Below are 27006 nucleotides of genomic sequence, written 5' to 3' on the forward strand. Positions count from 1 at the left end.
AGGAAAAATAAGTTTCTCAAACAGTAGAGAAGATATCAACTTGTTTAATTTGAAAATATTTTCAAGTTAACAGAAAGATATGGCTTGATCAAGTTGTTTTTAAAAAAATAGTGTTACTTATGATAATCTGCAAAACAAAAATATTCCTGATAGATCATTCATACTGTGGATCAAAGCAGGCTACTAGAAAGAGGAAAAGAAGTTCCTGTCACTTTGGATGATGGTGAACTCTGCAACACTACAAAAACTAGTTCTATGTCTATTGTAATGCATCCTAAACTAAGTGAATCTTCAAAGACTTACTGATCTGCAAATGAGTATCTGAGATGAGGTTCTTAAAGTATTCTTTATTAATATCATTAAAAGTTGCAGAAACAACTTTCTTGTAATATAAAGGCACAGGGAGACAGTCTTGATAAAATATTCCAATCAAACAGTAACTTACAGTACAAAAGGACAATTGTAATGCACATACAAACCCCAAACATCTCATTCAAAAATATTTCACCATGTTCATCAATAATAATGGGCAATGATTAAAAATATAAATTGTTATTGTACAATAAATATCTGATAGGTGCAAACGGAACAAGATTTATTGCTCTCCACAGTGTTTTTCCCTGTAGTAGTTCGTTTTGTTTTTAAAGTTCCAAATTCCTTTTATAATCAGCTTTAGTAACTTATTTCTCAGGGAACTAAACCCCAAACCAAATCTGATAGGACATCCTGGCAGTTACAGAACTGCCTCGGGTTGTAACCAGAACTGGCAGTGTTTGTTTCTTCTACAGCTTCGACAATCACACTCCACTCACTCATTGGGAAATATGGTAGATGTTTAAAAGTCAACTTTAGTGATAAGTCAAGGCTTTTATGGTAGGGTAGTATTAACTAGTCTGAGAGTTAGTCTATTTTGTTCAAATAGCTGGATTTTATGATGAAAAATAACACAAATCTTTTCTGACAGCTTGTGCCAGAGAAGGCATGTAAAATGGTTTTCAAATGATGGGAGGAGAGAAATGAAAACTGAAAGCTGCATGGGGCATTCTACCGTCAGGAAAGGAGACAAGGGATTGAGAGCAAATTAAGACTATACAGAAAAAGAGGACTTGAAGTCAGAATTTTGTATTCTAAAATATTCCTAATAGAGCTGTGTAAGAAATCAAAAAGCACTCTGTATATGGCTCCACTTTTTGAGCTTTGAGAAAGAAGGTCCAGTCAGTGAGTCTGCCATCTCCCTCACCTTGCACTTGCAGCAATTTGGTAAAGCAGCAGTTCCCATCAGTCTTTTGACGCAGTATGAGCCATACGAACTCTGCTCTTGAAGGCAGCACATAGTGCCTTGTTCAGAAATCTTTTTAGCTTGCATGACACAGTGTATCAAACACGCATTTAGGAAATATTAGTTTCCTTCATTACTGTTACAAGAACATGCATACATTTCCTAAATGTATCTTTTTATGAATGAGACATCAGGAAAGTGACGCATTAGAGTAGTTGGGGCGGGGGGGAAGAAGCAAGCTTTGAAAGCTTTGAAGTGAGTTTTCATAGCAGTAACTGAGGCTTTTATAAAAACTGTAGTTTACAAGAACAACTCCAGATTTACACAAACCTCAACAAGTCAATTTTAACTGCACTGGGAATAGCCAAACTTGGTTCATGTAAAGACGTCTGGAGTGAATACACCTTAATCAATTTAGCTGGTAAACCAAAAGATGAATATTCAGTAAACTCCATTACACTTGAATTCCACAGAATTGGTACTGATGTAAAACAAACTGCTAACTTTCTAGACACTATTATTCAAATTAGTGTTTTCTTCTAGCATAAGCACATAGTTTTAGAAGTTCTTGAGAGTAACCAAGGACTACTGAAATTTCGGGAATTATTAGCTTCACTACAATATAGGATTTTTTCTTTACTATTTGTTTAGAAGCTAATAAACAAAACCATTTTCTTTGGTTTATGCTCAACTACACTGGACTAGTGGGTTTTTTTTTTTTAATTTTAGTCAATATTCTATCCCCAATTTAAATTCATACAGATCTTTTTATTGTAGTCTCTCTCCAATTCTAAAGTTATCTCTGTTAAAAATAAGAGTTTGCTCATACCATGATTTCCCGCTAAACAGTCATGTGTATATACTGGGACGAAGGGTAGAAGTTTTGTACAGTAATTACATTAAATGATATTTCCAAGGGTAGAACTACAAAATACATCAAATGAATGTTAGTTCAAATGACATTTGAATTTACGATGATCTCAAAAAAAACCACACAATGTCTAAGCATAGTAAAACAGTGTGAAACCCCCTAAGATTAGACAGTAAATGTGGGAATCCTGCACTCACAGTAGGAATGTACTGCACAGCATTAACATGAAAGCCTGTTAAAATTTGAAGCAATGCAGACAGCCAGATTTACCTGGATGTAAATGCCACTTCAAGGTGTTTAAACAAACACAAAAATGAGACAATGATGTCAGGAAAAAGGCCTTTAAAACAGGCCATCAGTCTAACTTGACTTTCCAAGTAAGAACATCAGCTTCACAAAACTGTGACACAAATGCAGTTTTATGTAAAGTACCCTTTGACACACAAGCTGTCAATGAAGCTATCACAGTCTTTTTTGACCTGCTCCCTTTTAAACAGTTAGGGAGGAGAGTCAATAGTAGCTCAAGTTTTGATTCAGTAAGTACCTTGTCTGTTTGCAAAGGAACATTATAACACCATAAAATTATATTTTTATGGTATTTATAAAACTGATAAACTAGTTTCTTTTTTTTATTTCATTTTCTCTTTTTAATGCACAAGTTTAAAACTTCATTTTCTATGCGTCTCTGCAATAGTGTTTTAGCCAGTGTTGCAAATAATTTTCACCGTGGACTACCTCACATTGTTACTCAATTGTGCAAGGTATTCACGCAGTTCTTTTGCAGCTTGGAATCTACCATATCGCTTCTTTGGGTTGGCACACTCATCCAGCAAGGCCTCAAGTCGGCCGTCTTTGGCAATTTCAGCTGGGGGGTCGTGAAGTAGTCCTCCAGAAGTGCCACGCCATGTGGCATGTCTTGATAAAAGGTTCTGACAAATAGCATAGTAATTGTGGTCCACAGTGACACGAGCACAAAGAATCTCTTTCGAGAAGGACAAACAAGCTTCTTTGTCACAGTCATCGAATTTGCTTTCATACCACACATCCCAGTTTTCAGGTTTATCTGTGAAATATAAGGAGATAGTAAAAAAACAATAATTAAGTGAGAGACAGGAGGAAAGAACATGTGCATCTGAGTATAATCAGAAACTCAATACACAGCAACTATAAACCAGCTTTGTTTAGGTAAACTTTTAAGTGTTCTAGTGTAAGATTGCATCAGACAGTTTAATATACCATTCTGCTGAAATGGCCCTGGCAATACAGGAAAATAAGGGAAAGAAAGAAAGAGGGTAAAATAGCAAAGAAGGGGAAGCAGAAAAACCAGCACACTGAACACATTAAATCTACATGCACACACGTACCCAGAGGAAAAAACGTAGCACAAACAAGTACAAGAGAATGACCCACAGCTGAAGTTGAGAGAAAAACAAACAAGCAACATGATTTATTTTAGCAACATAGATTTGGTTTCTCCAGTTGCCCTGGGAACTAACACTGGCAAGTGGCATACCAAAGAACAAAAATAACACTGCAAAGTAATTGCCATAAACTTCTGAAACATTATCTTCCAACCAATATGGTACTAAGAAAAAAATCCAAAAGAGCAAATGGCATTTACATCCATGTATAAACCCTTCTTTATATATATTAAAAACGTTATCAAAATTTGAAGGTGTAACTAGTGACCTTGCCAAAGCTGGTTTACAGAAAACACCTTACACAGTAATACATAAAAGGTTACTAAATATGAGATCTCCTGAGTTATTACTACGTTTTGTTAGAGAACTTTCATCTTAAGTTTCTAGATTACTGCCAGCTTTGAGAAGATGTCTTTATCATGGAGACTCATAGTTTTAGCACTATGATATACAAAGAAAAAATTATCTGTGTTTGGTAGTCTCTGAGCTGATTATTGGTCTATTCATGTATGGTGCACTGCAAGCCAGTGTAGAAAAAAAAGCAGACTGAAGGGTGACTGCCAAAACTATAAAATGTGAAGTAAAATTTGTACAATGAACAGCAAACTCAAAAGGGAAAAAAAAAAAAAGGCAGCAACAAAGGAGAATGGAAAAAAAGTACTTCAGCAAACTGAAATATGATATCCCACATAGAGTACAGTTAGATATTACTGTACAGTGCAATTGGACAGAATGTACATATTCAAATATCTAAATAGGCCTATTAATCACTCTAGACAAAGACTGTTCAAACAAACTTTCCAGAGGATTAATGAAATCAGTATTAAATGTCAAGTTTATATAAAGACTAAAAACTTTCTTGTGTCCTCATTTGTTCTGTGGTTTTGATTAATTGTCAGATTACAAATCATGCTGCAAAATCCTAGTTAGATCCAAATTAGTCTGGGAACTAAACAACAGATTTAAGCATGACTCTTTCAGCATTCAGTTCAATTTTAATCTAGGGTCCCTCAGAACATATACTAAATTTAATACAAAAAAAAAAAAAAAAAAAAACATAAAATAGAAACACTGCCCAAACCCCCCACCACCAAAAAAAAAAAAAAAAGAAAAAAAAAAGAGAGAGAGTAGAGAGGAGAGAGAAAAACAAAAAACAACCAACCAACCAAACACCATACTTCCTTGTACAAAAATATGTGGATAGAAAACAGAGTCTTAAAGTCAATTCAGCAGCACAGCATATGAAGTCTATTTGCAAAGCTTAAAAAAAACCCATTCACTCAAACTGGAGTCACCTGGCCTGCTGGCACTTCTGCAGAATCCAGGGTTTCACGTTCAGTGTCTCCAGCCCTCAGGTCTGTAAAGTTTTCCTTATAAGCTTAAAAGGAGTATAAATCCACATAATGCCACTTGGTTAAACATCTCTCCTGTTACCACTGCTTTGAGCTTTTACCGATGACAGAAAGATGAACGAATTTTCATAATTCCCATTTGGAGACAGCACTAAAATTACTCATTCCTTCAGTTCCATTATTACAACCAAGCCAGAGGCAGGCTATGTAACTAAGGCAAAGTGGGCAGTAGGAATGTCTTGTCATTCACAGAAAACAGAATGCCAAGACTTTGATGCCTGGAAAAGATGAAAGGAACCTCTCTACTGCAGCTAAGGCAGGCCAGTCAGCCAGCCAGCCCATCTAGCTGTCCGTCCATCTGTACAAACCCGTCCGACATCCAGACCCTCTCCTCCCACCCTCACCTCTCCATTTAAGCAGGATTACAAAGATTAAAAGTATATGTAACTCACATTCAGGTAAACTCAACACTTTCTAAAAATCGACAAATTGGTCAAGTTAATTAGTAGTCTAATTGCAGAAGAAAGCTAATTAGCTTGTTAATTAGTTGTCTAGCTATAAAGCCAACAAAATGGGTATTTAGCCACATAGTTCAAATACTGTGCTTGCAGAGAAAGCAAGAGACATGGGGTGAGGAGAGAGAAAGAAGAGACTTACTCTGTCTGATGAACCTTTTGTCTGCTACCAGAACGTTTTCTGCATCTACAATGATAACTTTCCCATCTCTCGGTCCAACTGCAAAGTTGTCAAAGCTGACATCAAGGAGGTAGAGGGCAAATTCAAAGTCATTATTTGTCAGCTGTTCAGCTATTTCCATTAACTGCCAGGCCAGATCCACTCGTTTCTCCCATGGTGCATTAAAGTAACTCCACAGCTCTTCTCCAACATAATTGACAGCCACCATTCTTCCGCATGCTCCTAAGTACTTTGCGAATGGCCAACCCTCATCAGACGGAAAACTCTGTAAATAAAAAGATTTTTTAAAATTTTCATTAATACATAACAGCTTAGATTTTAAAAGGCTGTTCAATAAAATTTAGGAGAAACACCTGCAAATACACAACATTTCCATATACTTCCAAGTTTTGAAGGGAAAGAATAAACAGCATAAAATATATTTATGTGAGCATGAGGCCCTGCTCAACTAATAAAGGGAAAGAGTTGGAGGACCTGAGATAATATACAATTCATATCTAGCTTTCTATGTGCTATATATGCATTTATCTATTCACATACATAATTCCACCAGCCATCTTTTTCTAATGGTGTTTTATACACGTCTGTTGTACTAATGCAAATATACTTCCCATCAAGATAACTTTGTATCTGATATATTTTATTAAAACCTACTTTTTTAATAACACAAAGGAAAAAGCTTTAAAAAGTGGCACCTCCTTCTCTCCACGACCACACCCCTCTTCCCATTTTCCCCAGCTGACTGGGTGTCTTTGAGGATCCTCTCACTTGAAGAACTCTCACAGGAAGGATTACAGAACAGATTAAGACATTAAAAAAGCTCAGGGTTTCTTAGGACTCTGGTATTCCTTAATTGCTACATACATACTCCGTGTGTTTATTACACATGGCCACATAACATTTTTACCAAAAGTAAAAATCTGTCTCCAATCATAGCTTTCTTGGAAGTTAACATAAGAGATTGAACAGTAATAACATCCTACAAGCAATAAAAAACCCAAACAAACAAAACTCAACCACACCAGCATATTTTTCCTACTTCAGTTGTACTGAACGTGCCCTAAGACCTCAGTAAGAACAGACAAGCATTTTAAAAGTATCCTCCATACTATGTATCAGGAAGAAACCACAAAATTTTAAATTAAGAAGCTCCAAATGAGTAGAAGTTAACACTCTCTAAGATTAGAATGTATACCAATTGTAACAATTAGGAGATACCACTATGTGGACATGCTCCTTCCTCGTGCACCACTTTGCTATGGTGTCACCAGAAACAACACATAATCAATTCTGCAACGATCATGTAGCAAAGGTTTTACCACACCTGTGTTGAACAGCATGGTGGGTTTGAGTCTGAATGGAAATTTATACCTCCTGGAATTCACGATAGCAGAAAACATTTCTGGTAAATCAAGAAAAGATACACAGGAAGGAAATACATCACATAGAACAGAGCTGAACTACAAGACCAGACAGGGAAGAGGTGCCCAGCACTCACCCATCTGTGTAAATATCCCACTTAAAAAAAAAAAAAGGTTAGAGAAGTTAGAGTGCTTACATACCAAATCACTGCAGCTTTAGAACCCATACCTCCTCTACAACAATCCTTAATTTTACCTATGTCTGTAAGTTTTGACCATTTTATCTTAAGCACTAGGCATCAGCTGACAATAAGCCAAGGTTAGAATACCGATGTTGGTCAGAAACACTAGCACCTCTGTCATACGTAAGGAACTGTAAGCCACATCTACTCCCAAGAATTAATACTTGTTATTGAAATGCAAACAGCAAAGTTAAGGCTATATTCAGTTCACACAATAAGGCTTCAAATTTAGTATTAAAAAAAGCCCTGGAGAAAAAAAAAAAAAAAAAAAAAAACAAACAAAAAAAACCACCATATATTTGCTTAGATCATGATAATACAATAATATAAATGACAAATACACGCTCCAATCTTTACTCGCAGAACTCAAATATTTCGCTAGTGGTTTTCCACATGAGCACACTCCCATGGCAGGAACTAAGTTTCATTCAAAAGACTACTAACTGGCCTCGACCCAAAAGGTCATTGGATCGATGAATACTTTAGTAATATCCAAGAGGAAAATTCTTATAGTTGTCTTCTCTACCTTTTTTAAAAGACACCGCTGGTAAACACACAGAAAGAACAAGTGAAACAAGAACACTTGTTCAGCACTGCAACAATAGTTTCTCTTGGTTATATCCATTTTTCAGTATTTTACAACAGCTGCAGATTTCCAGAGGGAAAAAACAAAAGTCTGTGTAGAGATTGTCTCCATCTGCTTTGGAGACTACCCCATTCTATGCTGATACCAGAGAACGTCACTCTAACACTTCATATGGCTCTCACTTTAAATCACCAGCACAGAACTGTAGAGTCTGCAGCTGAGCAAACCCGTTTCCCCTAACTACAGCACGGTCATTTCCATCCTTCTTCTACAGGCCTTTCAGACAGAGAACAGATTCAAGATGGAAGTTTCTGCTCTGGAAGCATGCTCCTTGCTGACTTCTTCTGTGCCAGCTGACCCACAGCCCTTCCTTGTTTTCATTATGTCAGGTGAGGAATGTTTATATATCTTTTCCCAGATATATATACCTGTCAAATAAGAAGGAATTGATGTACTTCTGATCACACAGCCAGCGAGAACCTGAAGTGCTTAATCCTCCAGCATAATCCTCCAGCCTTTACTAAGTTTTCATTTTGATAAAGAACATAAAGCTTAAGGCAAATATTATTACCAAAACCATAAAATATTTAAACAGCAGGTAAGCATCAGAGCAGACAGGATTACCACTTTAACTTTTCCATTCTGAATACAAGCCTTATTATGTCAGGACATGCTGCTTAAAGTTATCTATTAGCTACTCTCATCAAGAAGATGAGCTTTCTGCTTTCCACAAGTGAAAGATGCCCACTTTCGCTTTTAAGTGGTTTTTGTTAAAAGGGCATTTGTTTAATAAAATCTGCTTAATTAAAGCATTTTATTAAATGTTATGGAGACCCTAACTGAGCCCATATCTAAAATGAAGGCTGAGTACCAGGTTAACTTGTACCCAGCTTCCAGCAGTCCTTGCTTGGAATACTTAAGAATATTGCAATTTGTTCATCTACAGTTTTAAAATTATTTAATATTTTAAATATATTTTTTAGACAGTAAAAATACCTATTTGTTTAAGTGTTAACACTATTTGATTATTGGATCCTACTGAAGCTGAGCATCCATCTCAGACTATTCTGGCTCAGTATGTCCTCTATGGAATTTCAAGGACTCTTCGAAGTTTCCACATAGCCAATCTTGCCTACATGGTACATGTGAAGAAATCAAAATCATGTTTTATATATATTGTTGACATAGTTTGTCATCTTTATAGCAAAAGCCATTAAGCTAACCTCTGACATGGCAAGTGCAGAAGACAATTTTAGGGGAAATAACTATGTTTACCATTGCAAAGAAAAACCTTTCTTGGTTGGTCCAAAGGACATCAGACCCACATTAATAACAGAATAGGTTCAAAGTTTTTGGGGTATCTAAGCATCTGTATTTCTACCCTATTTTGATCACCTGATCTACCCACATAGGTGAATCTGGTCATGAAAAATCCTGAGGATGATACAGAACTCATTTGATGGTTTTGAGACCAGCATGATATTTTCAAGCTGTGATACCATATAACTGAGCAAAACTAAATCTCTCTAACTGAATCCACTATGCAGCTAGGATGACATTGTACAGTCCAAAGGTTTTTATCTGTAGGCCTCAGAGCAATTTATGAAGGTGGTAAATATGGACAAACATCCACTATTTTGAAGCAAGTCAAGCGATACATTCCGCAGTTAAGAACGTGGTTTTTTAGCTTGTTCTGTGGTTAGCAAAATAACCTTCCAACAAATGAAGTGTGTTCTAATTCTGTGTTCATCACTTATTCTACAAACAGACCAATAGAATGAAAAGTCATGCCTGTGGCATCAATGAATGCCACCAAACAGATTCCATGCACATTTATCATTTCTGATATCATTTTGATCCGTCCTGGATCAAAACAAACCAATAGCCAAACAGCTGTTGTCCATCAAATGAAATTAGTTATTTACAAAGGAACATGTCATTTCACTCAAAAAGAATCAAACAGGAGTTGGTGCTAATGCATAACCCCCAGAGAACTATGGGTAAGCAAAAATTTTTCATTCCAGTGAGAGGGGTTAAGGGGCATATGGGAAAATTCAAAGTACTACCTACCAGCATCTACCAGGAAAAAGACATAAAGCTTAGTATTGGGGAAGTCCAAATGTGCGTACCTGTACCCATGCAAGTCTACTTTATCCATATATTATAAAACCAAATTTATATTTTAAAATTGAGAAAATTTACTCTGATTACATTTTCTGTTAAACAGAAGTTTAACTGATTTCACCAACTGTGCATAACATTTTCGTATTGCTGCATTTTATTAGCACTCAATGCAATATATTCAATTCAAGTGCTACAGTAATGATACCTAAATATTTTTATTTAAGTATGACTTTGGACCACACCACTCCTTTTATTTTTCACTCTTCTCCTTTCCAGTCCTGCTCTGCTTATAACTTTGCCTCCCTTTACAAATACAAATTCAACCACAAACAGTTGAACCTGGCAAAGGCCATGCTATCGTGGAAGCGAAGGTGTCCATCTCTCCCAGCACACCAAGCACACTCACTTCAATCCCTTCCTTCACATCATGAGGAAAGCAATGCAGCTGGTACTTGCTGGGCTGGTGTTGTTGGATCAGCAGCCTGATCCAGCTCATCACATTGCTGCATCATGCTGGTACGGACAAAAGAAAGGGAGAAGTCCTGAACAGGCAGGTGCAGAAGAGAGGAAAGCAGCTGAGAGGACATTGCTTTCTAGCAGCAGCAGGGATTTATGTAATGGATTAAACTCATTTTGAATGTACAGAGTCATTCACAATGGTACACTGATCTTCAAAACACATCTATTCTGCTTCCTGCATTGTGTGCACTGAATTTCATTTCACACAAGAAATTCTAGGAGCAGTTTGGTTTATTAAGAAGTGAATATCCTTAACATTACTGGTAAAATATCTGCATGCCATACTGTAACACAAATATATTTATAACTCTATGGCAATAAAAGGATCTTTTGACAACAGGAGTGCAGGGAATCCTGCCAACATCTGTACATGTACAAACAACATCTCTGTTTTGGCTCCCTTCCAATTGGCATGTAACAGCCACATCTACACTTCATTACCCAAGTCAGGAGCCGAGGAAGGGGATAAAAATATGTACAAGTGCCTCATTCAGCAGTTTCATGTTCACTCAGTGAATTTGATAAGAATATTAATTGAAGTGCAGATCTGTTGTCTTTGCAAGGACAGATTTGTAACTTTGTGTACTACTCTATTTTGAAAGCGTTTTTCTACATGTAATTGCAGCTAACTGAATACGAGGATTTTGGTTTTCTTCCTCTATTAAAATTTTGAAAGCCAGTAAGACATGAACACACACTTCTACAGTCATTAAACATGTTTTACATGATCAACTTGCATTTAGAAACAAAAATATACTAGTATATCTGTCAAAAATCTCTGATTTCTGTAGAGTAATGCATAATACAGTTTTTATTTTAATTCTCAAATTATTAGTAGTATAAATATTTTATTAGATAATTTTGTACTTGAATACGCTACTTGAAGATTTAAAAATGTGCATTTGACAATTAAGATAAAAACTAAGCTCTCGTTCAAAACCACAAACTGCCATCTGACAAAAGCATCTGCAATTCTGATGCACCCACTGACATTTTATCTGTGAATATACACAAATGCCATGGAAACCACTAACAATTAAGCTTTTAAAAGTGTTTTAAAATATAGTAATACATATGAAAAACTACAAACAGGTACTTTAGGAAGTTTTTCCTCATTAAAATTGTTACCTTTTTCTATTCACACAGAAATATGTATAATCTTCTAACAGCAAGACGGAAAACAGTAAATATGACAAAAACGTCTGCTACCTCTATTCCCAGTGACACATACATAAAAAAAAAAATATTACTTGCTTTAATTAGCATAGCTACAAGATATCTCTCTAAGTAAGGCTTAAAAACCTAAGCCCACCCTGTCAAAGGGACAAAGGTCACTTTGTTCCTGCAAGAATGATGCTGCATTTATGTCTTTAAAATGAATACACTGTAGTCTCAGAATAAATATTGAGAATTAGTAGGGTGAATTTATCATTTCACCGAAGCATGAAACACACTATCAGTGCATTTGTCTTCCTCACTTCCATCTGTCTAAACACGAGAAGATACACAAATCTGCCACTGCTTTTGAATGTTCAGAGCTGTGAATTAGATGATGCAGTAAAGACTCAGCAGCTTGAAGGAGATAAGGTCTATTGTAGTCTGCAATAACACAAACCCTCTTTGAATTAAACACTTAAAAGGATATTAGTTTATCACAACCAAGCACATAATTCATCCTAATAATCAAGTCCAAAAAAGGCCAAAAGTTGAAGTAATGGTTGACATCTTTGAGCTGCTGTACCACGGTACTATTAAAAAAAAATGCTTTTCATTTTCAAAACTACCCTGAAAGGTGCTACATGTCACTACCAATTTTTGTATGAAGTGAATTCCACCTCCCCCCCAAAAACCCAAAACAAAGAAACAAAGAGTTCACCTTAAATACAACAGAAATAAAAACCATATGCAAAACAGAGTGGGACTTCTCTTCCCATTCCTTATGATCCTGAAGACCTTGATGGCAAAATTACACTCTTTGTGACGCCTTCACTAAAATCATCCTACTAAACTCTGCCCAGGCACAAACTGGCATGGCAAGTAGAATTTAAATAATGGGCTTTTCCTCAAAAGGAAAAAAAATCGCTCTCTCTCACAGAGTACTGTTGATTCTGCAGTGTAAACAGAAGTAGCACTTGCATTAGTCACCAAGGCAAATAAGTGAAGCTCTGGAACCACGCAGGCATGGAGATCAGATTTTACAATGAAACTTTTCAGATCAAAGAAGGTTAAAAGCACAGCCTAAAAGCAGTTGCCCTCTTCCAATCTGCATTCTAGAAGATCCATATTCAAATGTATTTGCAAATGCTAGTGAGTATAATGAAGAAAATTTCATTCTCAATTATATGCCAAATTACTTGACATTCAACTAAAACTCCCACAAAAGTTAAGCATGCACATATATAGCCTACACAGAGTGAAGAGCAGATTTCATTGAATATTCTAAATATTAGTATTCCCAATGAAATTACTTTTCCTTCATTTGACTTTTGTTCAGTTTCAATCAAATCAGTGAAATATTCTTGTAACATGAGGCTACTCGATTTTATTCCAACAAAACAATGATTTTTTTTGTTTCTTTTTAAAAACATGCACAATGGAAATTCTGGGAGAGACAACAAATTCATCTCCTTTCTCCACAATGCTAGAAGTATGTAGAACAGGAGTCAAGAAAAACTAAAGCCTGACTTTAACATCTAAAATTTAAATCCTTTGTTTTCTGATTTATCTTTTCTACAGGTGCCAGCTGACTGGTTTGTGAAAAAAAAAATAATAATAAAAGAATTTTAATAAAAGTTAAGACGTGAAAAGAAAAAAAAAAAAAACAATTTACCATACAGTAACATTTGTAGAGACATTCCTTAAGCCTAGCTTATGTTTACTGCAAACAGAGAAAACAGCTTTCAAACAAACAAAGAGTCCAACTACATGGGAGTAATTTGAAGACATGGGAAGTCATTATTTCAATCATCTGCAGCAGACTGCAGTGAATCTTTAAAATGAAATAATGTATGAAATTGCAGATAATCTAAAAGCCTCAAAGCAACTGGAGATAATATGACTAGTAACAAGTGATCTCAAACTAAGTTTTAACTTTTTCATAAATCAGAGGTAAATAGTCAACATTTTAAAATCTTACACACTAAATACTACTCAGTCTGTCAAAATACCAGTATTTGTATGAGCCAGGACTTAAATAGTATTATACAAGTCCACTAGAAGACATATCAGGTAGTGCTGATAACCACCTTAAATCCACCACTTGATATATAGCATAGGAATTATGTATCAGAAATGCCAAATTCAGAAACGAAGCAAGCTTAAAAGGCACCACGTATTAAAACTAGATGGCATTCTACCAGTGTATTTAGACTAGAACTACAGAAAATAGCCTATGAGTAGAACAACATGCGTGACTTTTTTTTTTAAAAAAAGAGAGACATCCCAAGCAAGAAAAGTACCCATTTACTTCTCACCGAGTTATGCATGGATCAGCAAAATAATTCTGTAAAACATTTGGCTAAATTGCTACTTTGAGTGAATTCAGCACAAGAAATTGTTTCAAAGAGATCACAGTTAATGTCTTAATATATGTTTACCAGATGGCAGTTATTGTTCTTCCCGTAACAAAACCAAACAGAAACCTCATTGATGACATGAAGAGAAACCAGAAGAATTTTAGGTTCTGTGGCAACAGACTGCTCATGCACAGTAATTATACCAGGAATACAGATACAGCAGTTGGTTTTGGTTTGGGTTTATTTGTTTGGTTGCAGTTTTGTTTGTTTTGGTCTGTTTGTTTTTTTCTTTAGTTTTGTTTATTTATTTTTTTCCCACTAGGAATAACAATGATTAGAAGTTGCAAAAAGAATAAAGCCATTAAGCTTAAGTATTTAGAAAGCTAAATATATATCTGAGAAAAGGCAATGATTTACACAATCTAGTAAAAATGCAGAAATACTGCTGTGGTATTGGAATTTTTCTTAGAGTTGGAAGAACTAAAGTGTTTCAGACTTGTAATTTACATACAAGATACAAATGTTCACCACCATTCTTTGAAGAATCTCCATTCTAGACAGGTTGTTAAAAGCTACAGGTCAAGACAAAGTTGCATTAATGCACTCTGGGTAGAATTCACAGACACCTTGTACAGTTTGGGAAAAAAAATAAAAGCACATTACTTGCAAGCATTTTATTTACTTCAATTTTAATAGCAAAGTTTGTGTGCCAACTTCAAGTTTGCTTTGAAAACAAAGCAAATGCGCTGTCATTTGAATAGTGCATCTGGTGATACTGTGCACCAGCGCAACAGCCAGCACTGAGTATTGCAAGACCAGCTCTAGATGCACTTTTGCTACTACAGTTAATAAAACCTATGTTTCAGTTTTGACGGGACAGATGTAAACTGTCTTTTCAGCCAAACATAGCATCTTAGGAGAAATACAACCACTTTACTGAAAAGCACAGTTTTCTTATCTAGAAGCAATTTCTTAATTCAGCAGAAGTGACCTATATTGTAGTTTCCTTAACTCCCAGAACAAGGAGTTCTCCTCTTCACCCTGTTTTTCAGGGCATTGTTGGGTTTGGGGTTTTTTTCATGTTTAAATACATAACTTAAAACTCAGCCCACAGGCCTTCATGTGTTAGACAACAAGCAGCCACGGTGGCACAATGGCAGCAGCTGGAAAACTAAGACAACCGCAATGGCTCCAAATAGGAAATCTGGAGTCTGATAGAGACCGGTGCAGGAGCTCTACGGAAAATAAGAGCTATGTCTACAGAAAACTTAACTATTCCCCAAACCTTTCTGTTCAACTGCCTTGGTTTTGAAAAGAATCTAGTTAGGAATTGGGGAATGAAAGAAGAGTCAAAGACTGAACAACAACCTTAGCCTGTATGGAAATTAACCACAGGCAGGAGACATTTTTCACTCTATAACAGCAAGTTTATGTTTCTATTTGCTAATGAAAATAAAAATTACTCATGTTTCTTCATAAAGTTAAATAACATTCATTATTTAAGCACACGCCATGGTTAAAAAAAATGAAGAAAGTTTCTCCAGTAGAGTTATTTAAAAAAAAAAAAACTACAAGGTGGGTGGTTTATAAAAAGTCATGGGGCGAGAATAAATCTACTTACATCCACGCTGGTTCTCTGAATTCTGCAAGAAGTGAATATTCACACTGTACTCAGTCTGTAACCCAATTTATTTTTAAAATTTTGCTATTTTTTCACAAGGCAACTTTGGCTGACCTATCTTTGCAAGTGTTTGACGCACACAGTCATTACATTCAATTATGAATCAGATGCCATGCACAGATCCTGTCCTCCAGGTGACTCCTATTTAAAAAAATCTGTTATCCATTAAATGAGTTGAAGGGCACAGCAGCAAGTTTTTTGTTGCTTTTGTCCAAATAAGCTGTTTGTGTTTGTATAAAATATCGGTTTAGATGTAGCAAATTTTGCTTACCAATCACAACTCATTTTTCTAAAAAGTATTTGCCTTTATTGCAGGAAAGGGCTAGAAAGACGAAGGAAAAAACCCAAACCTATCAGAAGTTCAATCTTAAGCATTTACATTTCAAGTTAAAAAATTCTTTCCTCAACCCTTGCGTACAGGCTGTTTCATTCAAATGTGAATTCAGATCAAAATGTGAGAGGATTTAATTACCGACTAGATTAGTGAGATTCTACAAAAGTAAAAATAATATTTTAATATCCAGAAAAGATGTAAGTTGTGCCAAATAATAATGCAGATATCCTTCTGTTTGCTTCATGAAGTGGCAAAAGGGGCTGAATTCTTCACTGAGTACACCTACGCGACTGTTTAACAAATGTGGATAAAGAAGCTATAAAAAAAAAAATATAGATATTGAATTAGCATTACAATAAGTAATCTAAATAAAACTGTGCTGGTATACTACTGTTCAGAGACTTGTAACAAAAGTCTATCATGCTATGGGCTAGAGCCCCATCTGAAAACTTCCTGCAGCAAAAGCTGTCAGTTAGTTGTGACAATATGCAGCTTGTAAGCAATGCCACTTTAGGAATAATCCATACTCCAAATAGGCTTCAAGCTAAAATCCTGATCTCTGATAAAAAGTCTTACAGTCCAGAAATTACTAGCTCTAGTAGATTATTAGAGTGAATTTTCTATTATAAAGCAAAGATCAAGCTTTAAATTCAGTGCCTATTCACATTTGACTGCTCCTATAACTTAAAACCACAGAACTTCAATGCATGAAACACTGAGAATTTAGAAGTTATCTCTGCTTCTAAACCAAAAATGTTACTAATCACAGTGTTTAAACAGTCACATGAGAGTTTCATGAAAAGCTCAAAGCAAAAACTAGCAATACTTTTCCTTGTACCTTCCAGTGACAGACAGTATCAGTTAAATGCATCAGTTTTATTTATTTAATTAAAATTAACATCTGAATCTTCACATGACCTCACGCAGGTTTCCTTTCTTGGAAGCAGCTCATTTTCAGAACAAGCCTACTAGTCTCATTCCTGTGCTAATATCTGCCCTCATCAATACTGCAGAAACTATACCATGAGATGTTTTACACATCTTATCTATAAATACAAGCAAACTTCTCAGTAGTTGGTTACCACTTCTGGAAAGTAACTTCACCTCTATTAAAGAGTGCCTTGCATCTCACTGTTGCAATAGCCACATAACACAGGATTATCTGTTCCTTACATGTTTCTCAGGTTGAGAACAGAAAGGTACGTGACCCGTTATGCGCATGAGAAAAGCTCATTCAGATTCATACATATAAGATATTTCGTGCTCGACTGAGGGAAGGTATTCAAGCCTTCAGTACCCATTACCAAAGTTGAGGAATACTCTTCTGGAAACTACATTGAGTGTTTAAACACACAAAGCTGGCCTGAAGTTCCCCAGAAATATTTTCCAGTATATACCTATTCATCAAAATTTAAAAGACCCGGCAAAATACTTGATCTGGTAAGAGATGATAGACAACTTTACCACTCTCTGCACTGGTAAAGGCTGCCTCACTTCCCACCAATTTGACTGCTCTGCTCTCAGCAGCACCTTTGACAAGATAAATGGCGAGCAAAGTGCTTAAGTTCACGTTCAAAGATTTTCATCTCTTCAACAGATTTGCTTGACAGCCTCAGGGCTCATCCACAGCTTACCAAGAAGCTGACAGGGATCAAGACTCTTACCTCAACCAGTGCTGCCCACTGCCTTTGATCCATCCCACAACTGTACACACAACTGTGTCATACCCTTTGTCTGTAAAGCATTTATCAGCCCTCCAAATTACGAAGAAACTGTAATACAAAGCTGCTTTCTGACCATTTAGGTCTAGGCTCGGTATGCGGGAACCAGTGTTAAAACTCTAAGTTGTATGAAATGCAGCCAAAACAAATTGATTCTCAAAGAATTTCCAACTATATTCAGCAAAACAGTTTTGATTTTCTTACCAAAGTGGACTTTCCTTTTTCACTGTGCTCAGAAGTAACTTTACAGTAAAATGGAAAAGACACGCTGTACCCTAAGTCCATTGAGAAGCAAACTGGAAACTTTGAAAACAAAACCCAAGAGCTGTATTTACATCTAGAGACTGAGGGCAGAAGGCGTATTACCCCAAAACATATTTTTAATTAAGTAGTGTTCATAAATGCGTTCTCTATAAATTAATCAGTAGGTGAATTTGCTAGAGGGTAAAGCCTGCAGCACTGCTCTTTGAGCATTAGATATTTCTTGGTCTCTTACTAGAGAAACAGCAGATCTTTACAATTGTAATCATGCTGTGATGCTTTCAAACATATTTGCAAGTATTCTTTTTATCATACACTGGATAAAAGCAAGGACAGACCAGTACTTAGACAAAACAATTCTGAGTCCAAACTTACACACTAAAGGCATTCATGGAGTTCCCTCAGTAGTGTAAAGAGCCTAAATGCAAGGATACAATCTAAATAGATATGCAATAGAGGCAACTGAGTGGTGCTACACAATAAAACAGTTTGCTACAAATTTTTCACCTAAAAATTGACATTACATGTTAAAGCACAAATTTCTGTTCTGCGTGCATAACCAGTCCTCCTAATTAAAGAAGATAAAATATGTAACTGCTTAAACGACTACACTGTTCATTTATTTGTTGCTCCATTTTCAGGCTACGAAATACCTATTTCTAATTGTTACCAAAAGAAAAACAAGGATTTTATACGGGTCACGTAAGAGCACGACATGGCATGAAGTCAGTTTTTGAAGAGGAAAGCACAACAGCATTACACTAAAGACCCTACCCGCTAACTATTAAACCAGACCCTAAGGAACTAATCAGAGATTCCCACAGCTGCCTTAGGAATATATGTGTTATGGGAGATGCTGTAGGATTAAAGCCTAACACTTAACTGTAAGAAAGGCATAATCCACCAGAAAGCATCTGCCTTACAGCGTGCCACCCTGTCTGCCTCCTGCACCACAGCTGCCTGCTCGCACCCTTCCATACCCAGCAGAAAGGCAGGAAGGATGGACAACGAGTTAAAGCCCTCAGGTGCAGCAGCGCCGACGAGGAAGCCAAATCGTGAAAACACACAAAGTCTTTAAGGAAGAGAGGAAAACTATGAGACCGAGTGAGATACAGAGATGACTCCTGCCCAGAGTGGGCATCAGAGACCCTCTTCCCAGCTCGCCCAGCCGGTACCTTCACACGGGTCACTGTTAGGGCACAGCCCGAGAGGAGGACCCCGGCGTCCCGCCGCTGTTTGAGGCCAGCCCACAGCAGCGCTGCTGCCCGGCGCGGCGGCCAAGGAGCCCCCGGCCGCGGCGGGGGAAGGGGCGGAGGGGCCAGGGTGGGCGCTCGGCCGTGACCGGGCGCTGAGCGCGGGCGCCGCCGGCCCCCGCCCAGCACCACGGAGAGCAGGCGGGGCGGGCGCCCATCCGGGCGCGCTCACCTGCAGCACCAGAGGCTCGGGGTTGAAGGCGAGGGTGATGAGCAGCTGCATGCGCTCCGAGTCCTTCAGGTTGCGCAGCAGGAAGCTGCCCGAGTCCTTGGTCTCGGCGTAGCGGCGGACCAGGCGGTCGAGCAGGCGCTGCGAGGGGCAGTGCACCAGGTCCGACCAGCCCTCCACGGCGTCCGGGGTGAGGAGGCGCACGTCGCCGTTGAGGCTGGCGAACTCGGTGGCGTGCAGGGCCTGCAGGAGGTCGCAGCGGCCCCTGCCGGTGGCGCGGCGGCAGATCTTGGTGTCGATGTCGGCGAGCTCCTGCGCGGAGCCCAGGCGCTTGAGCACGACGCGGCGGCTGCCCTCGCGGGGCTCGCCGTAGCGCGCGAAGTAGACGTTCTTGACGTTGAAGAAGTCGAAGAGGCGCAGGCGGCCCCAGCTCTCCAGCCGCAGCTGCCCGTTCAGGAACTTGCGGCACCAGCTGGTGCCCCAGCAGGCCGGGCACTTATTGAGCTGCAGGAAGCGCCGCTCCGACAGCTCGTTGCGCTGCAGCGAGGCCAGCAGCGAGTGCGTGTTCAGCACCAGCGCCGCCGCCAGGCTGCCCAGCACCGCCAGCTTCACGTAGCGGTACAGCCGCCCCAACTTCAGCGACACCAGCCGCAGCATCGTCCCGGACGGGCCCGGCCCGGGCCCCCCCGCCCTCCGCCGCGCTCGCTCCCCGCCCCGGCCGCGCCGCAGCTCCGGCACCAATAAACTCTCCGCCTCGCCGCTCGCCCGATAAAAGGCGGCCAAGTTACTGAGGGGACGGCGGGGAGGGGGAGGTGAGGGGAGGCGGGGAGGCGCCAGCAGCCCGCCGGCCCGGCCGGCCCCGCCCCCGGGGGAGGGGCTCGGGCTCCGCCGCCGCCGCCGCTCCCGCCGCCGCGGAGGTGGGCGCGAGCCGCCCGCCCCCCGCCCCGAGGCACCTCCTCCTCCCGCCGCTGGCCCCGCCCACCCGGGGCGGGGCCTCGCGCGAGCGCCGGCTGCCGCGGCGGTTGGCTGCACGTGATGCGGCGTGGTCGCGTGCGGCCCGCCCCCCCTCGGAGGCGGAGGGAGGGGCCGCCACGCGCGCGGGGTGGGAGCGAGGAGGGCGGGGCTCGGGGAGGTCCGTGTGCGCGCGCTGAAAAAGGGGCGGGGCGAGAGGCGGGCACGCGGGAGGGGCGTCGCGGGGCGGGGCGTCGCGTCCTTCCCGCCTCCTCGACCCCGGCCGCGCCGGACTCCCGCGCCGCCTGGGTCGGGGTGGGGGGTCAGCAGCCGTCGCCGCCATGTTGGCCGCTCCCGCCCCGTGGCCCAGGGCAGGGCGCTCTCGGGCTGCCAGCGGGAGGCGGCTGCCTAAAGCCGGCCCGGGCCAGCGGTGCTGCACGACCGGCGGGACTGCTGGCAGTGCGGCTTCCATCACCCCGGGCGGCCCTACCCGCCCCTCAGCGCCCGCCGCAGCCGGCCCCGCACAGCGCGGGGGGCGCGAGCCGCCCTCAGGGGTGTCCGCGGCGGTGCGGCCGCTGTGGGGTTGCGGCGCGACCGGTCCCGCGCGGCTCAGACCTGCCGCGCAGCGGCTGCCGGGGGACACGCACCGCGGGTGCCCGGGACGCCCAGGATCCGGCCTGCCGCCCGCGGGAGAGGCTGCAGCCCTGCCCGCCGCGCCCTGCTCACCGCGCTTCCCATCCGGGAAGAGGCACACAACTGAAGTACGTGCGAAACAGCCTGTACAACTCTGCAGTTTACAAACAAGCCTTACAGTCACCCGGCTGCATAAACCGGTTTGGTTTGCTGGGGCCGCGGGACGGGTTTAGCAGTCTCAGGTTCCAACTGGCACGGGCAGTTCCTGTGTGTGCCGGTGTCTCGTTCGTCCCCCCGCAGTGTGCAGGGAGCCGCGTGCCGCCTGCAGCGCCCGCTCCGCTCAGCCGCGCTCTGTAGCCTGCGCTGTCTTTCCATCCGCGTTAGCTGGCCACAGGTTAAGAACCGTTCTGTAAAACTAACACAGAACAGAGAACGAAAGAGATTAACAATGAAAAACAACAACAAAAACAACAAAACCAAAACAACAACCGAAAAAAAAAAACCCAACCACACACAAGTGGAAGTCTCAATTCTTTCAACACTGCCTTTCTAAAAGTGAGCCTGACCTCTCCCTACTTAGACAGCCTTCATATTGCTTGTTCTGTCTCAAAAGTGCAGCACAGATATGATCGTTGGGGGAAGAAATGTAGCAGACTGGATAATTTCCAGTTATTTCATTTGCATGATAGATAAATTTAAGTATTGAGTATCTAGCATATTGGAAGTACATGTCTTTTTTACATTAGCATGTACTTATCTGCCTATGTACTGCGTTTTCACATTTATATGTATAAAAACAGCTTAAAGAATCCATCATACTGAGAATTTGTTACTGTTGAATGTGTACAGTGAACTCGCACCTCTTAGTGTTTATCAGGCATGACCACATCTCATTCAACGTGCCTTGTTAAATGCTGCTGGTAGAGTCAAAACATCCAATCAGCAACTCCTAGTCTGGAAACCACTGGTTTTATTAAAACATAAATACTTATACATAACAAATAAGTGTATGTAACCTTCCTTAACTCAAGTCTTAATTTGTGGACACACTGCTTGGTGCCACATTTCAAATAATAATAATAGATGCTGATAGATGAACAGATATTTTTTTTTTCTGGATATAAACTCCAAACTCACAAGGCAAACAAGTTTGGTCTTACGTTGGTACTCTTTTTTCATCTAACAATATTTAATCTGTAACTTATTAAGTCACTAACAAATCCAAATATAAACAAATATATTGAATTATTGTTTATTTTCTACATTGTGTATTTATCAAGCTTTCTCATTTGTTCTGAATATGAACAGAATATTTTAATCTTTACTAGATAAAACTATCATTTTAAAGTACAAAGAATCTTTTAAACAGTTTAACTAATATGCTTTTCCAACAACACTGGCGTGTTCTTAAAGCATTTGACATTGCAAATCCATAAACAAATACATCTGCTGTTTCTAAGCAGATCAGTAGGCTTGTTCTGAGTTACATAAAAGTTGCTATTATTTCTGGTTTCATTGGTATTCATTGGAGCCTTTGGGGGTTTCTGAGGGATTGAGGACGGTGGAGACTGCCTTTTTATACAACATGGCTGTAATTCGGTTTCACAGATTTACAAATTTTACTAAAAGAAACAAAGACTGAAAGGAAGATGCAACTGACTCAATTTGGAAGACTGAAAAGTGAAAAAAAGATCTTGGAAGAGTTTGTAAGTAAAAGCAAAGCAGGTGCAGGGAAAGGCAAAATAAAACAGAAGCTGCTCTACAATTATTGCAATACATTTCCTGTTTTTCTAGAGTTGTGCTCTTCTGACTAAGTTTCAAAATAAACTACAGTAGTTTTCCTGTGAAGACTTCATTATATATGGCAGTGTCATTCATAAAGATTCCAGTGACTGGAATGAAAACACAGAGCATCAGTGGAGTGCAAGTGCATGGAGTTCTCTGACATACAGCAGGTTAGTTCAGTTGCAGAGGGCTGCTCTGCAGTAGCTTAGCAATAGGGTGTCAGTTTGCTGTGATGAAGTGTCATTCTAACTGTTACCTATTATTGCTGGCTCCGTATATGGATTTTTTAAAATCTCCCATAACAATGTTGTTGGAGTTAGACACAGACCTTTAATATAATTGGACATAATATATTCCCAAAGTTTTCAGAGGCATCAAGAGGCTTCATGGAAATAACAGACTGTATGGCTACAGAGATATCTTACACAACATTAAGTTATCTAGTATATTGATTTAAAAGAAGACTTGACCAGATCAAGCCTTTTCTCTCCATAACAAGAAAGCAAGCAACCACCCAGAATTTAAACAATTTAGAATGAAAAGGTAATCCAGCAGCTCTGTGTAAAGGTTCGATAACAGACTCTGGCTTACTAGGACACTTGACTCTGAGCTCTTCTATTTCAAACTGCAGAATGATCAGCTGTCCAAAATGACAGCTTTCTCAAAATCCTTGCAGATACTTTAAATTAGTCTGGAGTATCTTTTTTTTTTTTTTTAATTATTTAGAGACTCATTCCCACATTCACAGAATCACCTTGCCACTTTCAAAATAGGGATCCTTGTCACTTTAACCAGGCAAGTCTGAAAGATGTGCCAAGAAGAACAATTCTAAGTTCTGCACCTTTATAATCAATAGTTTCTGTTCACATTTCTATTCACCTGCATCAGAGTGAGTGCATATGCACAGCTCAGGAGCCTATGTCACAGGAATGGCTGCAGTGGGCATACCTGAGATTTCTGAATATTTTGCCTTTTAATGTGAGAGGGTATCCCCAGATTGGGGCAAATATTCAGTATCCTCAGCCAACTTTCACATTTGATCTTTTGGCAGGAAAGATAGCATATTGAAGAAACCTGGATATATGACTGTGCCATGTAAACTGTCTGTCCAGCCAACCATCTATCCCAGTTGTCTTAGAGATCAAGAGGGAGCGACACTGTTTGCTGTTGCCTGGGGACATGTAGCTCAACCTCTATTCTGTATTCCACCTTCTGGAGATTTAAAATCTGTTTTACTGTGTTGTACCATTTACTGTATGGCAAAATGAAATTAGTATTGTGGTTCTGGAAAAATAACACCTAAGAGGTGGTTTAGGTTAGTTAATCTATCGTATGAGAAGTGGGAGGGAGTGTCCTTCTTTAACCAATAAACAATTGCAGTAAATAGGTGGTTCAATTGTCTATGTACAATACTAATTCCCACTTAGAATGCAAGCAAAATGAAAAAAAAGCAGCAAGATTACATTTTTATAAATAATTGTCAAATTTTTGAGTTGAATTTCATGCACAAAACACACTGTACATACTGCAGCATAATGCAGAAATATTGGCTCTGTAGAATTTTTGCCTTGAGTAATCTGACATTTTTACTCATTTACTCTTCCTTTTGCTTGCTGTCTTCAGTATTACATGCTTTGAACAGCTGAATAATGTTACAAGTTATTTTGCTGAATCAACATCCTATCAAATGTGCTTTATTTTTGTTCTGATTTCAGGCGGTATGTTCTTTATATTGGTGTACCAATAAGGTCACAATGCTTATGTTATTGTGTGAAGTCTGTTCAATTTGTTTCTCATGGAAATACTGAAATTTCTCAACTAAAAAAATTTTTGTTTTCATTGTCAAACTTTGCACAATAGTTTTACTATAAACACGTAAGATCTTTTCTTTCACTGGAAAATTTTGCTACTTTTATGTGTAACTCTATTTTGTTCAATTAATTCTATGTGTAGGTATTATATAGCATTTCATATATCTGTTTGTTTAATTGCTTAAAGTGGATTTTCAGGTTTGTCTGCTGTGAGGATTTAGGGTTATTTTTTTCTTTTCTTTCTTCCTGTATACCACTCAATGATCACCTGGCAAGTTTTATTTTATAGTAATTAGAATTTTCATGGCACGGAAATTGTGGGCCCCTGAAGGTTATTCTTCTTTTTGTATTATTTTATACAAGTATGAGCCTGATAAGACTGCACCAAATTTGATAAGAGATCATTGATTGCACATTGGCTTGGACTTCTAGTGAATTGACATTACTGATTTCCAAGGATTATTTACAAGTAATTATTCAGGTTGGAAGAAAGGAACTGAAAACCAACCCTCTAATTTATTTCATCATGCTCATTCAGTGGTGACCGTCCACCTGTTAATAAAGTTATCTTAGTGTAAACAGTTAAAATGTGTAATACAGGAAACCCCATGAATGCTATTAGCAACTTTCACATTCTTCTTAACTAAAGTCGCTATTATTATAAATGAATCTCTAAGTGATTATGGGAATGCATTGCTATGGTAACTGTGATCCACAACAGCAGCTGCTTGCTTTTCCTTGCTGTTGCATATATACATTAAAGATTACGATGTCTCTTATTTCAATTTTAATGTGTTTAACGTGAAAAAAAAAGACATCAGCATTTCAAAAGCTACACATCTAATGTCAAATGAAGCCAATCTATGAGTTAGGTATATTTCGTCTTTCAGTTTCAGTCTTAGAGTTGTTGAAGATCATCTAAAGCCTGAGCTTTAATGTGATTTTGAGCCATGAGAAATTATTGCACAAAGGGTAACACAACAAAATCCCTTTGTACTGTTTTGTCAAATTCAAAAGATGAGAAGAATTTCAAATAATTAGTTTCAGAAAATGTCTTCATTATCAATACTGATCAATTTTTATAGTAATCACAGTCAACAGTTGTGAAGTTTTCCTCCCTTGCCAGCCTTTGCAGGAGGAATATATAATTAGGGCTTCTGTTCCGGCCTTTTTTTTGCCTTTTTTTTTTTTTTTTCCAATGTCCCGTATTCTAAGGACTAAAATCTAGTCAGTTGTCCTGTGGTTCTACGCTGTACTCTGTTTTACATTTTCAGAGATGTCTTTGGACCTAAGCTATGCCATTCTGCTGTGCTATTTAGATACTTTCTAAACAGCCTGTCTCTTGGTCCAGCAGGCAGAGGAAGAACAAAGTGTGTGCCTTATGTCAGTAACAGTAAAATAATCACATTAATCTTATGAACAATCTTGTGAGAGAAGTATTTTATGTTATCCCTGCTTTAAAGATGAGGAAAATATAACACAGAAAGGTTACAAGTCTGGTTGAAATCTCAAGTATTACTTATGGAAGTAAAATACTACTTGGCATAGAGAAGGGTCAAAAGAATTGGAATCTTGTATTACAGTTCACCATGCTATATCTGCTATATAAAAAATATAAACGAGGGCTAGAAAAGGTTCAGAGAAGAGCCAAGGGGTGATAAAAAAATAACTTCCTTACTAGGAGTGATTTAGTAAACTAGGACTATTAGGTTTGAGAAAAAGATATCATGGAGGGATATGATAGAATTACGAGATGGTGAGTATAATGGAAAGGCTGCATATGTCTCAGATGTTCATCTTTTCTACTGCAAGAACTACAAGTACCAATTAAAAAACCCACAAATTAAGCTATTTGGATTCTGTTTCAGAGCAATAAAATGAGTACTGCAATCAGCAAAGGCAACCGCAGATACTCAAAGTTTATATTGGTTCTAAGGAAGACCGGGCAGGTTCACAAGAGAGAAGCACATTGAGGCTGAGTACACAGAAACTGTATTTGACCTTTGAAGTCCCTGATTAGAAAAGGATTGCTCAGGTACAAAAAGTCTGCAAAAATATTAGACAAAATTATATGTCCGTGCTATTCCTACTGCTTCCTAGGCACCCACTTCATGGAGATATTAATAGTTAATGGCAGGATGTTGGTCTACATGGGTATTTGGTTTGGCCCAGTAGGCTTGTCCTTAAATGTCCATAGCCTGTGAACAGCATTACCTTTCAAAATATAAAACAACGGTAAGGTGTTTAGTCTTGCTATATTTGGTTTTCAGACATGAAACAAATGCAAATATTTGAAAGTTGTTGGCAGGTGAAGTGTTTGACAGTAGGTCCATTATTATTCTGTTTGTAAAACATTGCACTTTTAAACGATTGATCTTCAGTGTAAACTGAAGGGCTTAAAGACTTGCTTTCATGTCCATTTATTGACATATTTTTTAAAA

The 27006-nt window shown here is 39.2% G+C and overlaps 1 protein-coding gene across 1 annotated transcript; it reads right to left on the minus strand.

Annotated features, from left to right (window-relative positions):
* Positions 1 to 327: 327 nt before the first annotated feature.
* On the minus strand, positions 328 to 20168 carry DIPK2A (divergent protein kinase domain 2A). Its single transcript, XM_082056652.1, has 3 exons — positions 19389 to 20168; positions 5581 to 5884; positions 328 to 3213 (listed from the first exon to the last, which is right to left on the minus strand). The coding sequence occupies exons 1-3, from the start codon at positions 20040 to 20042 to the stop codon at positions 2882 to 2884; spliced, it is 1290 nt and encodes a 429-aa protein (XP_081912778.1). The 5' UTR covers positions 20043 to 20168; the 3' UTR covers positions 328 to 2881.
* Positions 20169 to 27006: the final 6838 nt, after the last annotated feature.

The sequence above is a fragment of the Streptopelia decaocto genome (assembly GCF_964273445.1).
Source record: "Streptopelia decaocto genome assembly, chromosome: 6".
NCBI classification, from domain to species: Eukaryota; Metazoa; Chordata; class Aves; order Columbiformes; family Columbidae; genus Streptopelia; species Streptopelia decaocto.